At 41.0% G+C, this 27,418-nt stretch overlaps 1 protein-coding gene across 1 annotated transcript in view; it reads right to left on the bottom strand.

Annotated features, from left to right (window-relative positions):
* The window catches only part of LOC125451131 (ATP-dependent Clp protease ATP-binding subunit clpX-like, mitochondrial), a 59,152-nt gene extending 37,456 nt beyond the window's left edge, over window positions 1–21,696 (bottom strand). The window contains exons 1-5 of the mRNA XM_048527899.2: window positions 21,630–21,696; window positions 12,800–12,923; window positions 5,209–5,360; window positions 4,196–4,355; window positions 1,396–1,545 (exon numbers count right to left, since the gene is read on the bottom strand). Coding sequence (XP_048383856.2) covers window positions 1,396–1,545; window positions 4,196–4,355; window positions 5,209–5,360; window positions 12,800–12,923; window positions 21,630–21,692 — 649 coding nt within the window. The 5' untranslated portion in view covers window positions 21,693–21,696. The remainder of the gene's footprint in view (window positions 1–1,395; window positions 1,546–4,195; window positions 4,356–5,208; window positions 5,361–12,799; window positions 12,924–21,629) is intronic.
* Window positions 21,697–27,418: the final 5,722 nt, after the last annotated feature.

The raw sequence follows: 27,418 nt of genomic DNA, 5'->3' as shown, positions 1-27,418 counted from the left end.
GCTACCCCAAGCCTGGTTAGTACATGGATGGGACACTAGCTGGTTGGTGACAAGGGCCTTGACTTGATTGAATAAATGATTTTATTGTCAGGTGTATTTTATAGTGAGCAAAACAGTAAAATACAGAGAAACGTTATTCCACTGTTGCCACGATCCAGTGCCATTTTGAACAGTTTTAAGAATAAGAAAAAAAAGTTCTAACAGAGTCCATTAATCCCGAGCTAGGTCATCATCAACGATACCTGCACCATTATCCCCCACGACTGCCTCACCACCATTGACACCAGACCCAACAACATTGAAGTCGCCAATCTTCTGGTGCCATCCTTCACTGCTGGGTGGATTCTCCTCTGCCACTGCCTTGCCAGCCCCTGCTCCAAGCTCATCAACATCATAGTCACCTTTCTTGCCGCTGGGCCCATCTCATCAATGTCACTGTGATGCCCTTTCACCACTGCCAGCACCGGACCAAACCAACATCAAAGTCGCCAATTTTCAGATACCATCTTTTACCACTGGGCCTACCTTGCCAACGTTGCCTTCCCTGATGTAGCAGTTACCGATTCCAATGCCAGGTCCCATGCTCAGCTGATAGCAGCACTGTGTAAATTAAATGTCTCTATATACCATTTAAATAAAGGTACTAAATAATTTATTTTAATTAGATTACTGACAGGTAAAATAGAAGACAAAGGCATTTCATAGGAGTATGATAATGTACTTGTGACTAATATTGTCAGTAAATGTTGACCTGTCATAACACTGCAAAGAAATGAATGTAGTAAGATATCATTTCAGTCCTGAAATGAAACCAGAAATGACATTTTGCCTTGGATTATACTTTCTGATGTTTACTTCTGAAACTGCAAGTTGTAAATACAGATACCATTATTTCAGCATGTAGATAATCTGACATTTCCAGAAAAGCTGCATTATGTTTCAGATAAAATGTTAAAAGGGGGTCTGTCCATAAATTCAACTGAATTGGGTTTTTATGCAAAATCCTCACAATACCATTCACCATACAACAGGAATATCTTCCAGATCCCTAAAGAACATACTTCCCTCAACCAAACCGTCAAAAGCAGATTAATGAATCATTCTTCTCAGTTCTAATCTGGGATGTATCCATGTTCAAAGTGACTGCTTTCCTCACACTCCAAAGTAAATAACTAGATTTGAAGCTTTTCCATTGTTACGAGTGGGATGACACCCCTATATAAACGCAATGTTTTCAAGGTACATGCCAGATTGATTTTTATTCAAACTTGATATAAACCTACATTTAGAGGTAAATTTCTTTATTCTATGTTGAACCACCAAAACAAAAGGACAACATGAAATTGTTAGAATAATTAGAAATGCATTTCTCAAACTATTGAAACTTCATCATACCTGAGCCAGTGGGTCCAAGCAGTATGATGTTACTTTTGTCCAGATGAACAGTGTCATGATCAGATTCAAAATTCTGGCGGAAGCGTCTTGGCAATGATTGTTGTGATAAATAAGGTGAAGGTGGAATCAATCCTGTTAATTGTAGCAGTTCTGTTGGAAAGATACAGATGAGCACTTTATATAAATTTTTATTTTGTAGTGGTGCTTTTCATGTTGCATATTCTGGCAAAAAATCCTCAATCCAGCAATAAATCTACAAAGGAAATATAGCATGGAAATGTAAATTGAGTTGCTGTTGGGTATGATGGGATGCTCAGTTGCATAATCCACAGAAACAGGCACTGAGAATGTAGTATTAACACATACACTTTCATTGCATTGTAGACATTAAACTGATTTCATTTCTTGGTCCCATAGATTACAGCGTGTATTCACTGCTACAGATTGGAGCTGCAGATCTGCATGGCACTTAATAGCATAAGTGACTTGTGATACACAAGGGTATAAACAGGAAGCATGTCATAGTTGAAATAAGTGGTGATGACTCCTTTGTGACCTGATTCTGTTGACCAATGCTCTGAAGAATGGCACAACATGCAACAGGGCAGGCACAAGGATTTTCTTATGCTGCACTGGAGACTTTGCTACAGGTCATAGAAATAACGAGAGGCTTTCTGCATTTGCAGGTGGGAAGGAGGCACTTGAGGCATATGCTTAGGTGGCAGTGGGAAAAAGTGCCAGAGCTCAATGCCAGCAGTATAGCTCTTAGAATAACAACATGGACAAAATTTAATTATCTGGTATCTGTTGCAAAAGTGAGTTCAAAATTCTAACGGGATATCCTACCAACTGCACCACTAACCTCATCAGCGAATCAAGTCACTTAAACTCCATTACTCACCCAACAATAATCTCTATCAATAAAGATTCGTTCCTGACATTTATACGTGCTGATGCACCAGTCATTCACTCAGCAACCCTCATACTCTGGATTTATTGTTCACACATACTGATAGCTATTCAGTCATATCACCTAAACATATTGCAGGACACTCACTGCCACACGATGGGTTGAAATTTCTAGTTTTTTCAGGTAGGTTTAAGTTGTGTCGTGTTTAGTGGAGTAAGTCCTTCTGTGAGACTGAGTGAGTTTTCCTGCTGAATCTTACAAAACTCAGCCTGTTAATTTGCTGTTCCCAGGCGGGGAAATTGGTACCCAACTTTGTGACCAGGGACCTGGATCTCCTGCTGGATAGGTGAGCGCACAGGCAGGACTTCCTCTTCCCCCAGAACCAACAGTGGGGTTTATGACACCAGGCCATGCCACACCAGTCCAAGGCGCCACCTGAGTAAAGCAGTCTAAACCATCCAAAAGAAACCCCAGCAAGTATTTAATGACCTTCTCAATGCTGCCAACAGAAGTGCTTCCTTTTGTTCAAAATCACACACTCACTCTATATTTGTTACAGTAGCCACCTCCCACCACTTTCTACTACTTCTACCACTCTCATTATTGCCTGCAACATCTTCACCATTCTGATCCCCAACACCACTAATTCTGCAAGCCCTCTGCACCGTTTGATCACTCACTTCTCTCCTCCTGCACATACAGTAACAGCTGCACCACTTCCGTAATAATTTCCTTTCTTTCAGTCCACCATTGGCCGGAAAGTGTAAAGACGGATTCTGCATTGCCTGTCTTTTGGCTCCTCACCTCTTAACTGCAGAGGTCATAACCATGCTGAGCTAGGCCTGGACTAGTACTGAAAACTCCCCTTGACTTACTATTCCAGAGCGCCTAGTGAAGACTATACCCTTGGCTTGACTGAAGCCTGCAGAAAACTATGAGTTTCATTTAGACAAATGTGATGTGTTGCATTGTGGCTAGGCAAACTAGGGCAGGATTGGCACAGTCAATGGTAGTGCCCTGTGGAGTGTTGTTGAACAAAGACACCTACGGGTTCAGGTGCACAGTTCCTTGAAAGTGGAGTCACAGGTTGACACAGTGGTGAAGAAGACATTTAACACACTTGCCTTCATCAGTCAGAACAATGAGTACAGGAGTTGGGATGTCATATTGCAGTTGAATAGGACATTGATGAGGACACTGTTAGAATACTATGTCCAATTCTTGTGGCCCTTCTACAGGAAGGATGTTGTTAAACTTGAGAGGGAGCAGAAAACATCCATTTACAAGGATGTTACTGGGACTGGAGGGTTTGAGTTATAGGAAGAGGCTGAATAGACTGGGACATTTTTCCCTACAAGATTCCAAAGTATGCTTTATCTTGCAAGGCACTGGTAGGTGTTAGAAATTCCAAGGTGAAAGCAGAAACTTCCCATAATATGAGTTATGATCTGTCAGGTTGTGTCCTTCAAGCAGTGATTTGATATTTTCTTGCATACAAACCACTTTATAAAGATGGGACGTCATACAATATTATTTTGAGAGCTCAGATGGCTGCACAGAGTGTAAACAAGATGGGGCCCACTTTAACTTCAAACACATCAGCAGTAGAACCAGTATCCACTTTTACAGTGATCAGGGAAAATAGCCATAATTCATTTTCTTCCCTTTCCTTTCATGTAACCTTTACTGCCACTCTGGATTAAATTAGTTAATACAATCCAGAAATCAAACCTAAGTTATTCTTATCTGATGTAACTGCAAAGCTTTATAATTTAAATGTCTCATACAAAATTGATTGAAAGTTGATGATTTTGCTAGGGCTAATTATTATTACGTTTAACCAGAAGCACTTCAAAATAGTAAAGCTCAAAAACAGCAAATGAAACTTACCTTTAGAAGAATTGGGGTAACCACCATAACCCTCAGAGTGCTGTGCAACTTCAGATGGAATGTTGTTATTGAGTCGTTTGTAATGATTATAGACAGCCACTGAGAGAACTTTCTTTGTTTCATGTTGACCAATAACATACTGATCCAAAAATCGATGGATCTGAAACCAAAGATATTTAACAAATTTCCACAACTTCCAAATACCCCAGCTCATTAAATTGGAAACTGGAAGCAAATGCTGCTATGAAAGTAAAATTCTGTGGATGTTGGAAATCTGATACAAGCACCGAGAATGCCGGAGAAACTCAGCAGGTCTGGCTGGAGGTGTGTATCCAGAAACAGAGTTAACGTCTCAAGTCAGGCATAACCCTTCCTCAGAAACCCCTCTGAACAAAACTGGAAATATCAGGAACATAGAGATCAGTCAGAATTTAACAGATGGAAAATAAATAATGCATTTACTCTATTTCACATTGTAGTGATTGGAACCAGGTGGATCTTACTGACTATGAGATCCTCGTTTGGGGCTGTTAAACTGGGTCCATCAGGGAGCCCTGGCTGACAGCCATAAACAACGATTTTAGAGAGTCTCCTGACTTCTCTGAGCTGGTTGGCTACAGCCAGTATACTGTGCACATCTAAATAAAGGGTGGCTTGGTGATGAGATACCAGGCTCTGTGTGGTCATTTCACACCCAGATCAGCCAGTCAAATTAACAGGCTGTCTAGTTGCTAGATAGAGAAGCTTGTGATAGTGCTATAGGCAGAACCACTGGGGACCATCCCTGCTATTGAAAAGCATTGGGATTAGTGAAGACAATGTTTTTTCACCATAATTAAACTCTACATAACATCAATGGGACAAAAGTGGATAAAATTGTCATATTGTCTCTTTCAATCATCACCAGCTGGTTTCCCACACTGAAATAGCACAAATCCCAAGATCTAGGAGGCATATGCCAATGAACTGAAGTTCAAATGAAACAACATGTGAAATATACCTATGCTGCTTACTTCTTTCGGTGTTGGTAGATTCACTTGACATTCACTTTCATCAGTTGTATACAACAATTCCACGTCTTTGTAGCTGTTTTCAGGAGATTTCTTTGATTCCACCATCAAAAAACAATGTTGGCATTTTTTGCATTTTACAAATGGTGCAGAATCTAGAAAAAGATAAATACACTTCAATCTAGGATGGCATGGCCTGGATTTCAGTTTGTGGTATTCATCGCTATCGCTTGAAGGAAGATGCTAAAAAGGATCTAGCAATCCATGTGGCACGGAATTCTACTTTTCCAATATCAGATTTAATCTGGGGTCAAGTCAAGGCCATCTCCTGGCATTGAGTAACAGTGATCTTATTAACTGAATCAAGCAACTAATCACAGTGAAGCATTCCCACAGGTGGAATATCAGGAAGTGAAGCACACATTTTTATATTTACACTTATGCATGGGAACTTTTCAAAAAAATAAAAATGTGAATCTTGCTTAGATAATACAGAAATTAGACATTTCACAAGTATAAAGTGAGATTTTTAAAGGGCCAGAGAGATTATTCAAAAGTAATTATGACCCTAGTGTGGCAGTATAGCTCAGTAGAATATGACTTAGTCAAGGGTTTTTTTACAGTGTGAGTACTGGTGTACATGCAGAAGTCCTTGTCAGTTCAATGGTTTCCACTTGATTGCTTACTAGACAACCTTTAACAGTGCACACTATAGGGAAATGTAGAATAGCCACCAAAGATTTCTGGATTTCTGCATTGATCCATGCTAGAATGGATTCCATTGGTGCTACCGTTTCAGACAGAAATGACACTGAAGACTGAGAGTTTCACTGTCATTATCATTCCAAGATTTAGGTCATTGAATTATGCAAAACATTATGCTTATGCAAAGAATGGTAGTAAGTCTGAGGACTGGGAACCTATTAGAAACCAGCAAAGGGCCACCACAAGAGAGTAAATTCGCCAGGAATATAAAAGTAGATTGTGTTTACAAAGTTGCCATATCTTACCAGACCATAGAGCTGCTCTCATTAGAGAAAGGCAACTGATGCACGTTTAACCAAGGGAGGGATTGAGGAGAGATTTTCATGGCATCATCAGCCAGTTCAGGAATTGGACCTATGCTGTTGATGTCACTATGATCATAAAATAATGATTCAGCCAATGGAGCATTTCCTTAGGTTTAAACCAAGTTCCAGAGCTCTCTAACAAACTTTGAGGCACTCTGATTCACCGTCCTTGGTCAATAACAGTCAAAATACACAAACCCATTCACATAAAAGACAGACTTCAAAAACTTAATTTTAAAATAAATCATCATGGCTACAGAAATATTTACTGGTTATTTATCACCTTCATACACAAAGAAGATCCACTGGTCATAAACTCCAAACCCAGGAAACCAAACTCACAAATAACAAATAAGATGAAAAAATTATACATACCAATCCAACGATTTGCAACACTGTACAAAATTAAAAATGGGTAATTTCACAAATATTAGTAGCAGGTCAGAAGACTGTTTGGAATGTAAAAAGCAGTAAGGAATGGCAAAAAAGTTGGGGAAAATTAGAGTTGGACCCAAAGCTAGCTAGAAATAGAAAACTGGCATTGACAGTCTGTATATGTATTTTAAAAACCTTTTGTAGTTTGAATTTACATCTGAGAGGTTGAACTCAAGACAGGTTGTTGAGCAGATGACAAAGTCAAGAACTGTCTTCAAATGTAGGCTTCTGTGAAACTCTATTTATTGAAATGCTAACACTGTATACAACTACACATGGTTATCTGTGAAGTACCAGGTTCACAGCTTATTGTTATATTGTTCAGAGATGATTATCCACAAATGAGCAGGAAAGCTGATGTTTCGGGCCTCGACCCTCCATCAGAAATTTCTGATGGAGGGTCGAGGCCTGAAATGTCAGTTTTCCTGCTCCTAAGACGCTGCTTGGCCTGCTGTGTTTATCCAGCTCCACACCTTGTTATCTCAGATTCTCCAGCATCTGCAATTCCTATTATCTCTATTATCCACAAATGCTCTGCTTTCACTCAAGTTCAAATCTAACTTCAAACAATCTTCTACTTCAACGTACCTACCTTTCTGATTCTCTTCATCCACACTATGCTATTTATCTCAGCTGTCTGGATGGCTGGTTTGCAATGCAGACTAACCTGGGTTCCTTCTTTAAGGAAAGTAGTTACTCTCCAACTGCGCATTTTTAACTTAATTATTTTCTGGACTCATTTCATAATTTCTCCAAATTTCATTATATTCTTTTTTTTTGCAGTACACTCCACTTGATCTGCATCAGTTGCCAGGAACAGATCTAAAACTGATTCTCTGCTGTGCTGGAGGCATAACTAGGGCTATTCAGGCTAATGAAGATTTTGTACATTAGTTGGAGAACCAAACGCCTTTAAGGCATTTATTAGCCTTACCCAGCAGTAGAGATCTGCAATGACAGAAATCTAGCCTGTTGACAGCTATTGGTCGAGCAGAGGCCAGCAGTTCTTCATGCTTCCAATGGGAGTGCTGGCTGCTGGTAGTTGTGTATCTTCCAGAGGTCCAATATTATGATGGAATCTCAGGTCAAAGGTAGGTGAGGGAAGAGTGGAGATCATGAGATGGAATTTGCAGAAGGAAGGGGGTTGAGAAGGATCAGAGGCAAGGCCAAAATACGACCTTCAGCAGCAATCTACCAGCACCACCAGCACCCTCCCGCTCCCTCTATACCCAACAACCCAATGTCAGGTCGCTTGATCAGTCACAGAGGACCTAATTTTGAGAGAACCTTCCTTTGAAACCATTTACTCTGCAGCTGTCTGAAGATGTGGGAGAGCCCTGTGGCCTCACTTAAGCCCTGAGCCATCAATGAATTGCAGTAGGCTCTGGGATTTACATCCCTCCCCAGGCAGCCAGGAATTCCTGGCAAGCCTCTTCTGCTCCCCCACTTCATTGAGTGAGGTTTCACTGCCATTGTGAATTGGATCCAGGGCTCTCTCACAATGAACTGGGACAAGTGTCTGTGTTTTTCACCCCAATGAGCTTTATTAAATGCAATCTATTGACTGATGAATTTTTCCTGAGCATATAGCATAATGTCCTCTCCTACTAACCTTTTGCATTGTTTATTTTTCTTTATAACCTGTACAAGGATAACCTTTCTCCTCTAATTTTATTGCATGCCATTGAAATTTAGCCAATCAAAATTAGTCACCTATCTCCTCATTGCTTGAGGCCCTTTAAAAACTCCCACAATAATGTAACAGGTTTGATTTTGTTCCTTAACTCAAGCCAAATAGTGTCAGTCATGTAACCAAAGAGAATACACCTTCCATTTAAAACAGTTACATTATCCTTAATCAATACTGCAAAGCCTCCACCCTTTTCTCCTTCTACATCATTTCTGTGTACTTGGTATTCAAGAATATGAATCTCAGAATTATTACAACTCAAGGGAGGAAATTTCTGAAGAAGGGTCTCGGCCCGAAATGTCAGCCTTCCTGCTCCTCTGATGCTGTTTGGCCTGCTGTGTTCACCGAGCTCTACACCGTGTTAGCTTTGTGAAAATTATAACTCTGTTGAAGCAGCGATAATAACCAGCTGTAGCAAATTACGTGTACAGCTCATTTAATATTTCACTCCATACATCGACAGAAACAAATTTTTTGATAACTTCTCGACCATAAATCCACAGCTGATACTGTCAAGGCAGATATTGCTTCAGTTTTCAAAGTTCCTGGTCATATTCCAGTAACTGTCTTCAAAGGTGCTGGATTTCTGTTCACAGGAAGATTCCATGCACTCACTTACACATTTGAGAGGAAAAACAAAACTCCCATTGACATCACAACCTCTCCAACTTTAAAAGTGAGACAAATGTAACAATCTTCAAGAAGGGAAATTAATCTTCCTTTGGAAACTATTTTCTCTCTTGTCTATCCCTGGGTAGCAGAGAAAAGCCTGGCATAAATAATTCTAAATCACTTGCTCCCTGTGGCTGAGGAAATCCTCTCAGATACATTACGGCTTCAGACTCTCCTGAGGAACCTTTGTTGCCAGAAGAAAATCTGAGACTACGTAAAGAACAACACCAGAAATTTTACACTGCATTTGTCAACCTGATCAAAGAATCTCACTCTGTAATGTGAGGTTCTGTGGATTGTACTCCAAAGATTTGAATGACCAAGAAACTTCTTCATAGTCCTGTAACTGTTTTCTGTTGGCACCTCTTACATGGAAAATCTGAAAGAAAAACCTTCAAAATCCAGACTAGTGACAAACAAGACTGCATATTAGCCCCCAAAATAATTTACAATGTACATGACAGAGGCTTTTAATCTCATCAAAGATTAATTGACCTCTGGTGTGAGCATTAACTACCTCCTAGATTTAACTTTGGTTATCTTCATGCCAAAATAAACTGACCATCACAGACCTACATGATCTACAATTCACAGATAACTGCAGTATCTTTGTCCGACTGACTTCCAGATTTACTAGCCACTCCTGATGTCTTCATTTCCGCATTCAAGAAACTAGGCCCGTTCTTCAACATTGCAAAACAAAGTTCATAGCAACCCACACCTGATCAGCTAGGTATTCCAATTCCCATATATACTGAAGGAGAATCTCTGGAATAAGTTGCACACTTAGAGTCGTAGAGTTGTACAGCACCCTTCATCAGAGTCTAGGCCTGAAACATCAGCTTTCCTGCTCCTAACGTGCTGCTTGGCTTGCTGTGTTCATCCAGCTCTACACCTTAATATCTCAGATTCTCCAGCATCTACAGGTCCTATTACCACTTATCCAACTTGTCCATGCCGACCCGATATCCTAAACTAACCTATACCCATTTGCTTCCAATTCATGTACCCACTCAGATGCCTTTTAAATGTTGTAATGGTAACAGTCTCCACCACTTCCTCTGGCAGCTCATTCCATACACGCACCACCCTCTGCGTGGAAATGTTCAGCCTTAGGTGCCTTTTAAATATATATCTTCTGAACTTAAACCTGTGCCCTCTAGTTTTGGACTCCCGTACCCTGGGGAAAAGACTTTGACTATTCACCCTATCCATTTCACTCATGATTTAATAAACCTTTGTAAAGGTCACCCCCCCCCACCCCCCCCAGCCTCCGATACTCAAGAGAAAATTGTCCCAGCTATTCAGCTTCTCCCTATACCTCAAACCCTCCACCCTCCTGCAACATCCTTGTAAATTTTTTTCTGAACCCTTTCATGTTTAACATATATACCCACTTCCTATACCTTGTTAACCAAATCTGTCAAAAGGCCACCATCATCAGGAAGACTTAACATGTGAGCAAGCTACAACAGTGAGTGTATGATATCAAAGACTTCCATAAGTTATATAAGTCCTTCAGTAGATAACAGTTGTCATTTCCACACTCCTGTATGGAATTGTGTATCAGTGAGATGCATTAAAGTGCTGGAGAAATTCCATTAGGAAACTGCTAGGTACGTACGTAGGCCATACATCCTAATGATTTATTATTCAAATCTAGTAACATATGCCTATTGAGAAAATTCAAAGGGAAGATACACAACATGCTCAACCAGGCCATGCTTGCATAACCCAAAATAAAATATTCACTGTTCAATGTGATTCTGCACTTGGGCAGTGTTTGCTGAATAATCCTGATTGTTATGACAATTAGTGAAGCTCATAACATGGCTTAATTTTGCTTGCTAGAAGTGAGATACATTTGCACACAGGGAACCATTCTCTGCAATCAAAAAGAATCTTTTCAAGCCTCCTACCTTTTCTAAATTACTGAGGAGTTCGAGTAAACAATATTTCTCCTTTGCTTTCTCCATGACAATACTGTAGCCAATCAATTAGCCATCCAATTGACATACTTTTCTCTGTGTTATATATTGTGATTATTTGAAATTTCTGATTCTTGCATTTGGCTTGATGAGTGCAAGCCCAAAACCTTTAGCAACATGATTGTACTTACTTTCGTACCAGGTCACATAGCATAATGTGAATTGTTATGATGTCTTTCATGTGTATAATAAGCTTTGCCTCAGTTAAATAAAACTTTAATTTTGAAAAAGTATTGAGCATTTTCTTTTATTTCAGATTTTCACACTTTTTTTGTAACTGTCATAAAAAGAAAACTCGTAAACTTGTATTTCTTTTGCTTCATGATTCTCCCATTCTCTCGCTGTTTATTTTACTGTTTATCACCAGTATTTTCTTTTGTCAATTCACTTTAACTAATCTACAGATTGATTGTTTCTAATTTCTTTAGAGATGAATTAAAACTAATACACAGAAGAAAATATTGAAACGGACATAAAGAGCTTTGGATGTGTGAAATTTGAAGCCAAAACTGAGAATGCTGGTGAAACTCTGCAGGTCTGGCAGCATCTTTTTTTTAGAATCACAGAATCCCTACAGTATGGAAGCAGGCCATTTGGCCCATTGAGTTCACACTGATCCAGCTCATTACCCTATCCCTGTAACCCTCCATTTACCATGGCTAATCCACCTAGCCTGCATATCCCTGGACACTCTGGACAATTTAGCTTGGCTGATCCACCTAACTTGCACATCTTTGAACTGTGAGAGGAAACCAGAGCACCCAAAGGAAACCCAAGCAGACACAAGGAGAATGTGCAAACTCCCCGCAGACTTTCACCCAAATGTGGAATCGAACCTGGGGCCTTGGTGATGTGAGGCAGCAAGACTAAGCACTGAGCCACAGAGAGAAAAACAAAGCTAATGCTTCGAGTCCACTGACTCTTCAACAAAGCTAAAAAGTTGAATCAGAAAATTTTGAACGTGTCTTTCCAATAGTCTTCCACTTTTTCTCTCAGCACAACCCTCACATGTTCCATTGTTGCCAAAAGCTTCTCTCCATTTTGTTTCTAAATTTTTATATCTCTCCCATCCACCTTCTCCCTCTATTTTTCTCTCCCTCTTTCTGAAGATCTCTCTTATGCCTCAACTCTCTGCTACATGTTCCTTGTACCAGCTCCAATAATGTTTTGCACCTTTCTTTAAAAAGGGTGAGGATATACAGCTAGATAACTGCAATTATGATTGGTCATAATATGTGATAGGGCTCGGAAAGGAGTGGCTAGGGCGAGGTGAAAGAAGCAGAGGGACTGAGAAGACCGACTTGCAGAAGGGCCAGAGATGAAAAGTCTTGCCATGGACAGAAAGTCCCAGCCAATTTGCTCATGGTAAGCTTGCACAAACAGCAATGAAATAAATGATACCATGTTTTTAAAGACATGATTAAGGGATAAATATTGATAAAGACAATAAAAGAATTATACTTCTATTCTTAAAAATTATTTTATTCATGGATATTTTATCCATGGCATTATTAGTATTTTTACAAGATCATATGCATTAGGAATAATAATATGGTGTGTGGTGCACATCCAACATGCAATGAACACAATATAGGACTGTTAGATTCTCATCTGTAAAAATTACACTTGTTTTTACAAGATCCTACATAGTGTTTGGAGTTAGCTGTGTTGAAGACGCCTAACTCCAAGAGTGATATCACTGTAGGCCTAACAATATAAACTCCTTATCTTGAACTTACAGGTGATGGCCTCCATGAACATACTTTGACTTCCACACTTTGGACAGCATAACGTGTTATTTCTCTTTCCAAAAGACTTTTTTATCTGTTGATATGTTACATTCATTCCACTTTTATGAGTATCCTGTAAAAATAAATTAAAACACAAAGTAACTCCAATTTCAACTCAGTATATGAATTGATTGAGCACAGGGTAAGGCAGCTGGGTGGCACTAGTAATTTTAACATCCAGGGTCTCATTTCTCTTTGATTAATGATCTGCCATCATGTTGACGTTTGAATTGATCCTCCGACTTTATATCAAAGGACAATTTAGAGATGGAATTTACCTCATAAACAGTGGCTGCTACCCTGCTTCCACTTTCTACTGGAAGAATGCTTCCTAATGTCAGAACAGTTAAGCAGAAGGGCTTGGTTAAAGTCAACCGACAGGGTCATTGCCCCCATCGCAGGACCTGAGTTTCATGTCCAAAATAGTTCAACAGCTTTGTCAGAGCTGCAAGGCAGGATGAGGGTATAGTTCTTTGTATCACCAGCTGTCCCAGCAACACAGGATAATACTGCTTTCTGTCTCAGTTCCACTTCGAATGTTTCTTTCCCCATCATAATGTTATTTCAAACACAGTCAGGACTTCCCTTTTTATTCATTGCGTGCTCACTTTAATTGTTATGTTTATTCCACACATTCACAATATACAAAAGCCCCTAATATCTCTGCTTTCCTTCTCAATTGATTCAGTAATTTCACCTCTGATTTTGTACAGAGGAGAATGGTGAGGAGAATTGTCAGGCATGCAGTCTGCATCACCAAGAGTCGCTGGTAAGGTGAGAACTCAGAATCAGGGCTGTGACAGATCCATGTGGGACTCTGAAGTGGCAGCAGTGAGGTAATAGGAGCAGTGGGAATAGAAAGGTCCCAGAAGCAGACAGACCAGTGGTGGACCTATGTGGGACTTGGGAGCAGAGGGAACAGGGTGAAATGGAACAGCAATAGTGTGGTAGGTTGAAAAAGCAGACAGTTCGGAAGCAGATCTCTGTGGGACTCAGGAGTAGCAGCAAGAGCAGAAATGTCCTGGAGACAAACTGGCAACAGACTTGTGTGCGATTCAAATGTGGTCCCTGTAATGTTGAAAGAAGCAGCAAGAACAGAAAGGTACCAGAAACAGGTAAACCAGTGGCAGAGCTATGTGTGACTTAGGAGTGGTGGTAGCTATGTTCAAAGGAGCAGCAACAGTAGAGGGATCCCAGGAGAAGACAGGTGCCTGAGTCAGACTTGGGAGCAATGACATCAAAAATGGAAAGCTTCCAAAACAGACCAACCAGGGGCAGAACTGTGTGGGACATGGGATCAGCGGTGGTAAAGTTTAAAGGAGCAGCAAGAGGGAAGGATCCTACAGCAGACAGACCAATGGTGGAACTGTTTTAACAGAACTGAAATGTGATGTTATAAGCGTGCAGGTAGCTATTTGTGGGCATTTTTTTCTTGTTTCTTGTGCTGGGGCTGTAAGTACAGCTTGAAAACTTTAAGTAGACACTGAATATTTTAGAACTTCAAAATTAAGTTACTTCATTTGATAAAGGATTCTGCTTGTTTGTCTGATATGAACACAAGTCATACCATTCATGTTAATAGTTAAGTCGAGTGTAGGGTATATTAAACCAAGGTCCAAGACTATTCAATTATAATATATCCAGGGAGGTCAGGCCTGTGATTTTACATCCTGCTCATGTGGAAAATATTGGACACTTCTGGCAGTCTGGATGACTATGTGTCTGGCTGGAACACCTCAGTCTCCAGGCTTTGCAGCTGGTGACATGATGGTGTATTCATGAGGCTGACAGGTTTATGGATGGAACATTTCAGAACATTGTTTAAGGAAGTGTATGCAGAGGGGGAATGGGTGACCAGAAAAAGGAGACCATGAAGGTAGTGAGAAAATCCCCTGAACGCTTCTTTGTCGCAAACCATTTTTCAACCTTCAAAACCAGTAAAACTGATGGTTTCTGTCTGGAGCCAGCAAAGGGCACGGAACAGTGGGTGGTCCAGCTGCTCATGATGAGAGAGTTAAGAAAAGGAGAAGATGGAAGGAAACTGCCAATCTTACCTGGTGTGGCCTAAAAATGACTCCAGGCCCACATCTGGTGAATGTCAAAAAAAAACAGTATGGAATGACAAATGAGGCGGGGGATTTGATAATGACAAGAGGTGGGGAATTTGTTAATAACAGAAATGATAGCCTAGTGGTATTATCACTGGAGTGTTAATCCAGATAATGTTCTGGGGACCTGGGTTCGAATTCTGCCATGGCAGATGATGGAATTTGAATTCAGTAAAATAACTGGAATTAAGAATCTAAAGATGACCATGAATGCACTGTCAATTGTCAGAAATACCCATCTGATACTAATGTCCTTTAGGGAAGGAAATTACCATCCATACCTGATCCAGCCTACATGTGACTCCAGACCCACAGCAATGTGGTTGACTCTGAACTGCCCTCTGGGCAATTAGGGGTGGGCAATACATGCTGCCTAGTCAGCGACACCCTCATCCCGTTAGTAAATAAAAAAATGTAGACAGGCACTTTAGTGGTCATAGGTGTGACTCCATGATGGTATGTTGCCTCCTGAGTGTCAAGGTCAAGGATGTACAGAAGGCATTCGCCAAGGTACTGCACAAAAGGTGTGGCATAAGTTAAAACAAAGGTGTACAGCATTATGGGTAATGTATTGGCATGGATAGAAGATCAGTTAACTAACAGAAAGCAAACGGCGGGGGGGTAAATGGGTGTTTTCTGGTTGGAGATCAGTGGCTAGTGCTGTGCCTCAGAGGTCAGGGTTGGGACTGCAATTGTTTCCAACTTACATCGATGATTTGGAGTTGGGGACCTCATGTAGTATATCAAAGTTCACAGATGACACTAAGACGAGTGATACAGCAAAGCGTGCAGAGGATACAAGATCTGCAGAGAGACAGATGGTCTGGCAGATGAAATACAATGCTGGTAAATGTGAGGTCATCCATTTTGGGAGGAATAACAACAAAATGGGCTATTACTTAAATGGTGAAAAATTGCAGCATGCTGGTGTGCAGAGGGACCTGGGTGTCCTTGTGCATGAATCACAAAAAGTTGGTTTGCGGGTACAGTAGGTAATTAAGAAGGCAGACGGAATATCGTCCTTTATTGCTAGAGGGATGGATCTTAATAACAGGGAGGTTATGCTGCAGCTTTAAAGGGTACTGGCGAAGCCAGGCCTGGAGTACTGCATATAGATTTGATCTCCTTACTTGAGAAAGGATGGACTGGCACTGGAGGGGGTGCAGAGCAGGTTCACTAGTTTGATTCTGGAGTTGAAAGAATTGCCTTATGAGGAGAAATTGAGTAGACTGGGACTATACTCATTCGAATTTAGAAGAATGAGCCAGGGATCTTATAGAAACATAGAAAATTATGAAGGGAATAGACAAGACAGAAGCAGAGTGGTTACTTCCCCTGGTGGATGAAACTAGAACTAGGGGGCAGAGCTGCTCAAATTAGGAGGATCAGATTTAGGACTGAGTTGGGGAGGTATTTCTTCACCCAAAGGGTTGTGAATCTGTGGAATTCCATGCCTAGTGACGCAGTTAGTAAATTGTTTTTAAGGCAAAGGCAGATAGATTTTTGAATAGTAAAGGAATTAAAGATTATGTGAGTGGTCAGGTAAGTGGAGCTGTCGTCACAAAAAAGATCAGCCATGATCTTATTGAATACCAGAGCAGGCTCGAGGGGCCAGATGGCCTACTCCTGCTTCTTTTTCTCATGTTCTTGTGCTCTGATGTCACACAACAGCTGCAGGGCATCTGTAGATTGAGAGTGAACAGCCAGTGGTCGTGGTCTACATGGGACCACTGACAGGAAGAAAAGGAAATCAGATCCTGAAAGCAAATTTTAATGAATTAAGAAGGAAATCAAGATGTCAAAAGTAGTATTCTCCACTTAAGTCTTGGTGCAATGCAGTAGTGAAGTCAGGAATAGATGGACAGAGCAGATGAATGTATAGCAGAGAGATGGGGCAGGAGGGAGGGCTTTAAATTCATGAGATATTGGCACTATTTCTGGGAGAGGTGGGACCTGTACAAGTTAGACTTTTAATTCTGAAAAGAAATAGGATCAACATCCTTGTCAGGACAGTGGCTCACGCTGTTGGGGCAGATTTAAACAAGAGTTACAAAGGGAATGTGATCCTGACAAATACCTCAGAGGAGAGAGAATCTCAGATGGAATTACCAGCCCTTGTGTGTTTAATAAAGCCTACTAATGTTGCTGACTAAGTGTATGCCTGGTCTTATCGCAGTTAATAGGGCAATTGAAGAAAATGGGGATTGAGATAAAGTGATAGGAACACAGAATGGACACAACAGTTACGATTACTGTCTGCATGGACGTTCACTACAAACTCAGACCATGTGATAATTTCTGTATAGCAACACAGATTAGTAGTGTAAGAAAAGGAAAGTCCTATTTTGTGGGATATCTCTAGTTGAATTACTTGAAATGTCAGCGTAAAATAAGACTAACAATTTAAGAACATTAAAAACCATATACCTTTATGTATCAAGGTTATACTAACAAAAGGTAAAATGTAAAAGTGCTGCCCTACCTTTTTGTTCCATGGATTACCTTTATCACAGTCTCCATACTTTTTGCTAAATGTCGGAGTTACAGAAAATGTTCTCAGTGGGCTACTTGCTGGCTTATGGATCAGTTCACAAGATGTTGTTGCTATGGCTAGAAGTTTGGTTGCAGGCACTAAAACTTGGCAGGCTATGAACAACAAAAGATTGAAACACTCAGAGCATGTCTTCAGTTCGTTTTGAATCTCGGAGCCCCAACGTTAAGTTCTACACATTCTTTCTTAAAATGACTTAAACCTTGATTTTTAACCTCAAGCAGGAATTGGAGGCCTCAAGGAATTTTAACCTCAAGCAGGAGGCAGAAGGCTCCCCACCACAGACTTAGAAACATTGATTGTAACTTTGCACCCTTCCCTATGGAGAGTTTCAGGGCAGCAGGCATTTAATTGGGCTGGTCTGTGGTGGTTGGGAACTTCACTACCGTCATACCTTCACACCAATTAAATCCATGGAAAGGTCCTGGCCAGACTTCCCATGAAAACAACAATTAAGGCCCATACACTTACAACTAATGCTCAGTTGACAGCGTCATTCAGTCACCCATCTACAAGCAGCGGCTTGGTCATACAGCCAAGCATGACAAACAAAGCCTGACATGATTCCTTCTGGAGCATCCAAGTGATGGTGGAACTCAGTGCCTGAGAGGCAAAACATCAGGAAGGATGGGTGGAAGGATGTCGCCAAAAGCTTTCCTTCTACTATTGACTCCCTCCACCCCTCCCAAATACCTCCACCCGTTTATTCTGTACCACCACTGGAGCCTTCCTCAGTCAAAATCTCTGGGTGGAATTCTGGCACCAGCCAATGCTTCACTGTTGAGTCCAGAAGTTGGCAACAGCTCTCAGCAGGCAGGGCGAATACCCCCAGGGACCTTGATCCCAGTGAGGAAGATGCACTGCTGGCCTGTTTAGTGTACCTGCTTGGCATAGTCTCTGGCTGACTTTCTTATAAAAGGTGACACTACTATGCACGCTGCCTCTCATTAGTAACTGGTGTCACTAGCTCTTGCACTCTGAACTGGTATAATTAAGAATCAAGGCTTCACATAAGACCATAAGACATAGGATTGGAAATTAGGCATTGGCTCTGTTCTGCCATTCAATACTGTCTGATAAGTTTCTCAACCCCATTCTCCTGCTTTCTCTCTGTAACCCTTGATCCCCTTGACAATCAAGACTCTATCTCTCTCTGTCTTAAATATACTCAATGACTTGGCTTCCACAGCCTTTTATAGCAATGAGTTCCACAGATTCACCACTGTCCGGCTGAACAAGTTTCCCTTTATCTCCGTTCTAAAAGTTCTTCCCTTTACTCTAAGGCTATGCCCGCCAGTCCTAGTCCCTCCTACGAATGGAAACATCTAACTCTGTCAACCTAGAGTTCTGAAATGTTTCTCATATGTTAAGCCTTTCATTCCTGGGACCATTCTCATGAACCTCCTCTGGACCCATTCCAGGGCCAATATATCCTTCCTGAGGCGTGGGGTCCAAAATTGCTCACTGTACTCTCAATGTGGTCTGACCAGAGCTTTATAAAGCCTCAGAAGTACATCCCTGCTTTTATATTCTAGACCCCTCAAAATAATTGCCACCATTGTATCTGCCTTCCTAACTACTGACTCAAGCTGCAAGTTTACCTGAAGAGAATTCTGGATCAGGACTCCCAAGTCCCTTCGCACATCAGATTTCAGAATTTTCTCCCAATTAAGAAAGTAGTCTATGCCTCTCTTCTTCCTACCAAAGTGCATGAGCTCACACTTTCCCACATTGTGTTCCTTCTGCCACTTCTTTGCCCACTCTCCTAGCCTGTCCAAATCCTTCTGCAGGCTCCCCACCTCATCACTACCTGTCCCTCTACCCATCTTTGTATCATCTGCCAACTTAGCTGGAACGCTGTCAGTTCCTTCATCTAGATCATTAATGTATAAGTGAAAAGTTGTGGTCCCAACACTGACACTTTTATCCCTGCTAATAAAATGTGAGGCTGGATGAACACAGCAGGCCAAGCAGCATCTCAGGAGCACAAAAGCTGACGTTTTGGGCCTAGACCCTTCATCAGAGAGGGGGATGGGGACAGGGAACTGGAATAAATAGGGAGAGAGGGGGAGGCGGACCTAAGATGGAGAGAAAAGAAGATAGGTGGAGAGAGTACTTTTATCCCTGCTGTCTGCTTTCTGCCAGACAGCCAATCTTCTGTCCATGCTAGCAACCTTGCCTCTCACACCATGGGCCCTTATCTTACTCAGAAGCCTCCTGTGCAGCACCTTGTCAAAGGCCTTCTAACATCCATTGGCTCTCCTTGGTCTAACCTGTTCGTTACATCCTGAAAGAATTCTAACAAAAGAGAAAGCATATAATGTGTTGAAGGGAAGTAGGAAGCCAGAGGATTGGGATGCCTACAAAGGCCAACAGATGACAACAAATAAAGAAATAAGGAGGGAGAAGATTGAATATGACGGTAAGCTAGCCAGTATTATAAAAGAAGATTGCAAGAGTTTCTTCAGATATATAATGGGATAAAGAGCAGCAAAAGTGGACATTGGGCCATTGGGACACAGAAGTAGCAATGGGGAATAAAGAAATGGCTGAGGAACTGAATAAGTACTTTGTGTCAGTTTTCACGGTGGAAGATACGACTAATAAAAAAAAATCAAGAGCTGGGTATGGTGGCTATCACCAAGGATAAAGTGTAAATAAAACTGAAAGGTCTAAAGGTGGATAAATCACCTGGACCAGATGGAGATGGCTGAAGAGAATATGATAGCTTTCGTGGTGATCTTTCAGGAATCACCGGAGTCAAGGAGGGTCCCAGAGGATTGGAAATCACTAATGTAACTCTCTGTTTAAGAAGGGAGTAAGGCAAAAGACAGGAAATTACAGGCAGATTAGCCTGACCCTGGTCTGGTAAGATTTTGGACACCATTTCAGTCCACAATGAAAATACAGCAAAATAAAAATGATTTTTACACTTGTATTTATATAACGCTTTTCATAACAACCTGATGTTTAATGGTGTTTTTTAGACAAACATTTCTGAAATGTAGTTATTGTTGTACTGTAGGAAACGGAACAAACTCCCATCAAACTGCATCAAACTCCCACAAGCAATGTGATAATGACCAGTTAATGTGTTATATGATATTGAATGAGAAATAAATATTGGCCAGGATTACACATATGCTCTCTGTCAAAATTATGCCATGAGTGTTTATAACCATATTATTCAATTACCCAACGAAAAAAAGACATACATCAATTATGAAACTATTTAAAGGGTAATTTTCGTAATAATGTATTTGCTCCTATTCAGCGCGTTATAGATATCAGGAAAATCTTAGTTATTTTAAATGTAAGAGTCTAGAACTGGTGCAGATCAAAACCGACTTTACACAATTAGCTATGGAAAGGGAAAGTTACACAGAGATTTTACCCATCAAAAGACGTGCGAGGTTGGGCCAATCCTTCTGTATTCTAACTATTCTACGATCCCGTTACAGAGGATGTTTTCGCATCACATAAAGGGTTGTGGTCTCTTCGTCCCCCATCTTACACTCCCGTGACACTCCCTTTACATTCTACCCTTGGTCATGGAAAGTACACATAATTCATAAATCAAACATCACAAGGGTAGTTTACATTTAAACAGCCGTGAAGCGTGACATGTCAGTTTTGCAAACAGTTTAGTAGTAAATAGTACGGATGAACACTACGGCCTTGTTATTTCGTTGATATTAAAACTGGCAAATAAAAACAAAAGGCCTTAATTCTAAACTACCTTTCGCTCCAACTGCAATGATTCCAAACATCATCTGTTGTCGGGATCTCCCTATACTTGATATTGTGATGGAGCTTTCAAAGCCATGGACTTAGCCATTGACAACAGGGAAGAAAAGGAAGACTCAGCACCATAGCAGGGTGAAATACGTTTTCACCGGCGTGGGTGTCAACGTAAACAAACGAATATGTCCCATCCTGTGGCTCATGTTGCGTCACCCCATTGAAACTCACACATCCAAGTGCATGATCACAAACACAAATCATTTTTTAAAATGCGCAGATCCCTGTTAAAAACAAATTGATACACATCTAAGTCCTGAGACCGAACAGGCCATTCTTCCTAATGCGATTCTGTTCCGCTTGATTTCTTTTAGTTTACCTTCAAATGTGATGATACAGCGATTCTCCTCAAAGTTTCATTCAACCACCTCCGAGCAGACATGGACAGCTCCTGCTGTTGCTCTCAATGATTCTGGGGACAAAATAATCTAATTGTAAATGTAAAACTGCCCAATCGTTTAATAAGGACATCGATAGTACCGTTGGATTTAAGCGCAAAGCTTTAGATATAAATTAACCAATCTATCTGTTAGCAACTACTACATGCGTTTTAGAGGGTTTATGTGTTCTACTCAGAACAGAAATGCAAGTAGAAATTTGTAGAAATTTTAGGCGCCTCTGTTGGTGTGACATAATTGTTTGGGGCGGCACACAGTTGTTATTGATAACTGCGTCCTCGGTCATACATGTTAAAAAAGAACAAATATTATTGGAGTTCACTGTCTGACGTCTCAGGGATCAGGCTGTCCCCCAATGCTGTCACGATTTTGTAATGTCAGTGTCACTCATGTTTTCATTTGGGCCATCACATAGTAACAAACTTAACAAAAAGTGACACCTTCGTTTTGTCATTAGTAATCTTTTTCTTAAACAATCACCTCGTGATGGGACCTGAGAAACTAATCTTGGTTTCTGCTCTCTGCGGGATTAATGTACAATTGACAAGTTTTGAGTTTTAAATTAATTTAGAAAAAATGAGAGACATCCTTATTGAAACAAATAAGATTCTTCGGAGAATTGAAAGGGCAGAAATGGAAACGTTGTTTCTCTTTGTAGGAGAGTCCAGAACCAGTGGGCATAATCCCAAAATAAGTGGCTGGATATTTAAGACAAAAATGAGGAGGGATTTCTTCTGTCAGAGATTAGTAAATCTGTGGAATTATTTACCAAAGAGAGCTGTTATATAGAGTCATATTTTGGTCCAACTCATCCATGCCAACAAAACGTCCCAAAACGTTCCATTTGTCAGCATTTGGCATATATCTCTTTAAACCCTTCCTATTCATGTACTCATCCGGATGCCTTTCAAATGGTGAGGGTGGTTTGTTCAATATATTCAAGTCTGAGATAGACAGATTTCTAATAAGTAAGGGAACCAAAGGTTATCAGGAAAAGGCAAAAAATTGGAGCTGAAGACTATTAGGTCAGTCATGATCTAATTGAAGCTGGAGCAGACTCAAGGAGCTGAATGACCTAATTAGATTAGATTAGATTCCCTACAGTGTGGAAACAGGCCCTTTGGCTCAACAAGTCCACACTGCCCCTTGAAGCATCCCACCCAAACCCATCCCCCTGTAGCCCACACACCCCTGAACACTACAGGCAATTTAGCATGGCCAATCCACCTAGCCTGCACATCTTTGGACTGTGGGAGGAAACTGGAGCACCCGGACGAAACCCACGCAGATACAGGGAGAATGTGCAAGCTCCACACAAACGGTTGCCTGAGGCTGAAATTGAACTCGGGTCCCTGGCACTGTGAGGCTGCAGTGCTAACCACTAAGCCACACTGCTGCCCTAATTCTGCTCCTTTATCTAATGGTCTTTAGGCACAAGCAGCAAAATTTTGGATGACTTCAGGCTTTCAGACAGCAGAATCTGAAGGCCAGCTAAGAATACGTGAAATAATCAACTGTACAGGTAACAAGGCTATGAGTGAGAGTTTCAGTTGCACATGAGCTACGACAGGGTCAAAGTCAGACAATGGCAATACATGGTCTTGGTCATGATGTAAATGTATGGCTGGAAGCTTATTTCAGGGTCAAATAATACACCCAGTTTGTGAACAGATTTATTAGGTCTCAGACTGTTGCCACAAAAACAAACTCAATGATTAGGGTGCAGAGTTAGTAATTAGGAAGCAAAATTCACAGTAGGAGCAAAAACAATGACATAAGACTTCCAACTTAATAGGAGGAAATTCCTGCACACGATTAATAACTAGGCATGAAGAATATTATTCTTTAATATGACCATTAATGGTTTTAACTGAAGGCCTCAAATTCTCCAAAAAACCTGAGCATAAATGCAATATCTTTTTTTCTCATGCAATGCTTTACAAAGTAAGGATAGTTGCTTCAGCTTCACCATATACACCACCATTCACAGTACGTCTTCCCAGTGTGAATTAGTATTTGCCTAGCTAAATAAATACTTCTACCTCCAGCAATATTCAATTACATTTCAAATTATCTTAAAAGAAAGTTACAGGTTACGTGTCTAAAATTTTATTGCCACATTTACATTCAGTCCTTGATACTCGGCAGCATACTTAAACGTTGATTGGGCATTAAATAAAGAGAAAATGAAACGGGAATGGAGGCTAGGCAGTGGGATGATTCTTTTTTTAAGTAACCAGAATGTGAATTTAGTAACATAGCAGAAAGAAAGCTTGCATTTATAAAACATTTTTCACAATGTCAGGATGTCCTAAAGTGCATTACAGTCAATAAGGTAATTGGAATAGTCATATTTTAATGCATCAAATACAACGAACAATTTATACCTAGCAAACAGAAGTGAAATTGTGCAGATCATCTATTTAAGGTGTTGGTTGAGATATTGGCCACTGCACTTGGTCGAACCTCCCTGCTCTTGTTGTGAAGTATTATTAGGTAATCTGTGATATCCAACTGAGAGCATACATGAGCCCTTAGTTTAATATCTCATTCAAAAGAGGCACCTCTTCAGTACTGTGGTAAAATATTAGCCTGAACATGCCATAAGACATGAATCCATAACCTTCTGTCCAAGGTGACTCATCTCTGAAAATAAAAGACAAAGAGTTGAAACAGCTGGAAAAATTCTGTGGTTTCGAAGCAATTTAGAACAATAAAAACTGCTAGTTTGTGAAGTGACCATGAGATGCAGGTCTCAATGTATGGTGTGTAAAAACAAAATGGAACAGATTCAGGTAGTTTAGTAGGCAAACATGTTGCACAAACTTTGCAGCAATGATACACTGAAATGAGAAAAGGTCAGTTAACGAAGCCAGTTGTAGATTAAAAACAATTGGTGAATTACATATTTATGGACTACATGAAAAACATGCAGATACTGAACTGCTTGGGCATTTTCTCAATTAAACAAAGTTTTTTAACCAAGAGATAAGGGACCTCTTGTGGTTTCTTGGAAATTAAGTCAATGGTTTAATATGGTCTGTGATCCACCCATTAATTATAGAAAATCCAATGAACTGGGAAAACAGCAAAGCAAAACCATTGGGTGAAAAGAGGTATAGCTTTGTTGCTCTTAACTGCTGGAAAATCTGGCTTTGGAAGAAACTATGGTGAACCGATACTGATGGTTGCCTATTCAGAACATAAAACATAGAGCATATAACATAGAGCACAGAACATAGAACAATACAGCGCAGAACAGGCCCTTTGGCCCTCCATGTTGCGCCATCCTGTGAACTAATCTAAGCCCATCCCCCTACACTATCCCATCATCATCCATCTGCTTATCCAAGGACTGTTTAAATGCCCCTAATATGGCTGAGTTAACTACATTGGCAGGCAGGGCTTTCCATGCCCTTACCACTCTCTGAGTAAAGAACCTGCCTCTGACATCGGTCTTAAATCTTTCACCAATCAATTTGTAGCTATGCCCCCTCATACAAGCTGACGTCATCATCCTCAGAAAAAGACTCTCACTGTCCACCCTATCTAATACTCTGATCATCTTGTATGTCTCTACTAAATCTCCTCTTAGCCTTCTTCTCTCCAATGAGAACAGACCCAAGTCCCTCAGCCTTTCTTCATAAGGCCTTCACTCCAGACCAGGCAACATCCTGGTAAATCTCCTCTGCACCTGCTCCAATGCTTCCACATCCTTCCTGTAATGGGGCGACCTGAACTGCGCGCAATATTCCAAGCGAGGCCACACTAGCGTTTTATACAGTTGCAGCATGACATCACGGCTCCAGAACTCAATCCCTCGACCAATAAAACCTAACACACCGTAAGCCTTCCTAACAGCACTATCAACCTGGGTGGCAACTTTCAGGGATCTATGTACATGGACACCAAGATCCCTCTGCACATCCACATTACCAAGAATCTTTCCATTGACCCAGTATTCTGCCTTCCTATTATCCTTCCCAAAGTAAATCACCTCACATTTATCCACATTGAACTCCATTTGCCACCTTTCAGCCCAATTCTGAAGTTTATCCAAGTCTCCCTGCAAAATTCTTCCACACTGTCCACCACTCTACCGACTTTAGTGTCATCTGCAAACTTACTAACCCATCCACCTATGCCTGCGCCCAAGTCATTTATAAAATGGCAAACAGCAGTGGTCCCAAAACAGATCCTTGAGGCACACCAGTAGTGACCAGACTCCAGGCTGAATATTTTCCATCAACCACCACTCGTTGCCTTCTTACAGAAAGCCAGTTTCTAATCCAAACTGCTAATTCTCCCTCAATCCCATGCCTCCGTATTTTCTCCAATAGCCTACCATGTGGAACTTTATCAAAGGCTTTACTGAAGTCCATGTACACCACATCAACTGCCCTACCTTCATCCACATGCTTGGTCACCTTCTCAAAAAACTCAATGAGGTTTGTGAGACACGACCTGCCCTTGACGAATCCATGCCGACTATCTCCAATCAAATTGTTGTTTGCTAGATGATTATAAACCTTATCTCTTATTATCCTTTCCAAAACTTTTCCTATAACAGACGTAAGGCTCACAGGTCTATAATTACCTGGGTCATCTCTACTGTCCTTCTTGAACAAGGGCACAACATTTGCAATCCTCCAGTCCTCTGGTACAAAATCTGTGGACAATAGGGACTCAAAGACCCAGGACAAAGGCTCCGCCATCTCCTCCCTAGCTTCCCAGAGAATCCTTGGAAAAATCCCATCTGGCCCAGGGGATTTATGTACCTTCACACCTTCCAGAATTGATAACATCCACTCCTTACTAACCTCAATCCTTTCAATTCTAGAAGCCCGTAACTCAGTCTTCTTCTCCACAATATTCCCCATTTCCTGAGTGAAAACAGATGAGAAATATTCATTCAGGACCTCTCCGATCTCTACAAGGTCCACACACAACTTCCCACTTCTGTCTTTGACTGGCCCTATTCCTACCCTAGTCATCCTCTTATTCCTCACATACATATAGAAAGCTTTAGGGTTCTCCTTTAATCGACCTGCTAATGTCTTCTCATTTCCCCTCCTTGCTTTTCTTAAATCTCTCTTTAAATCCTTCCTAATCTGTAACTCTCCATCACCTCATCTGAACCATCTCGTCTCATCGTCACATTAGCCTCCCTCTTCCACTTAACAAGAGATACAATTTCTTTAGTAAACCACGGTTCCCTTACCTTATCACTTCCTCCCTGCCTGACAGGGACATACCTATTGAGGACACGCAATATCTGTTCCTGAAACCAGCTCCATATTTCGATTTTCCCCATCCCCTGCATTTTGCTAACCCAATCTATGCCTCCTAAGTCTTGCCTAATTGCATTATAATTGCCCTTCCCCCATCTATAACTCTTGTCCTGTGGCATGTTCCTATCCCTTTCCATCGCTAAACTAAACGTAACCGAATTACGGTCACTCTCTGCTCACCTACCACTAAATCAAACACCTGGCCTGGTTCATTACCAAGTACCAGATCCAGTGCGGCCTCCCCTCTTGTCAGCCCTTCGACATACTGAGTCAGGAAACCCTCCTGCACACATTGGGCAAAAGCTGATCCATCCGACGTACTAGAGTTATAGCATTTCCAGTCAATGTTAGGGAAGGTAAAGCCTCCCATAATGACCACCTTGTTCCATTCACTCCTGCCCAGAATCATTTTGCCAATC

Source organism: Stegostoma tigrinum, chromosome 3 (genome assembly GCF_030684315.1).
Source record: "Stegostoma tigrinum isolate sSteTig4 chromosome 3, sSteTig4.hap1, whole genome shotgun sequence".
Classification (NCBI taxonomy): domain Eukaryota; kingdom Metazoa; phylum Chordata; class Chondrichthyes; order Orectolobiformes; family Stegostomatidae; genus Stegostoma; species Stegostoma tigrinum.
This window is presented reverse-complemented; position numbering and strand designations above follow the sequence as displayed.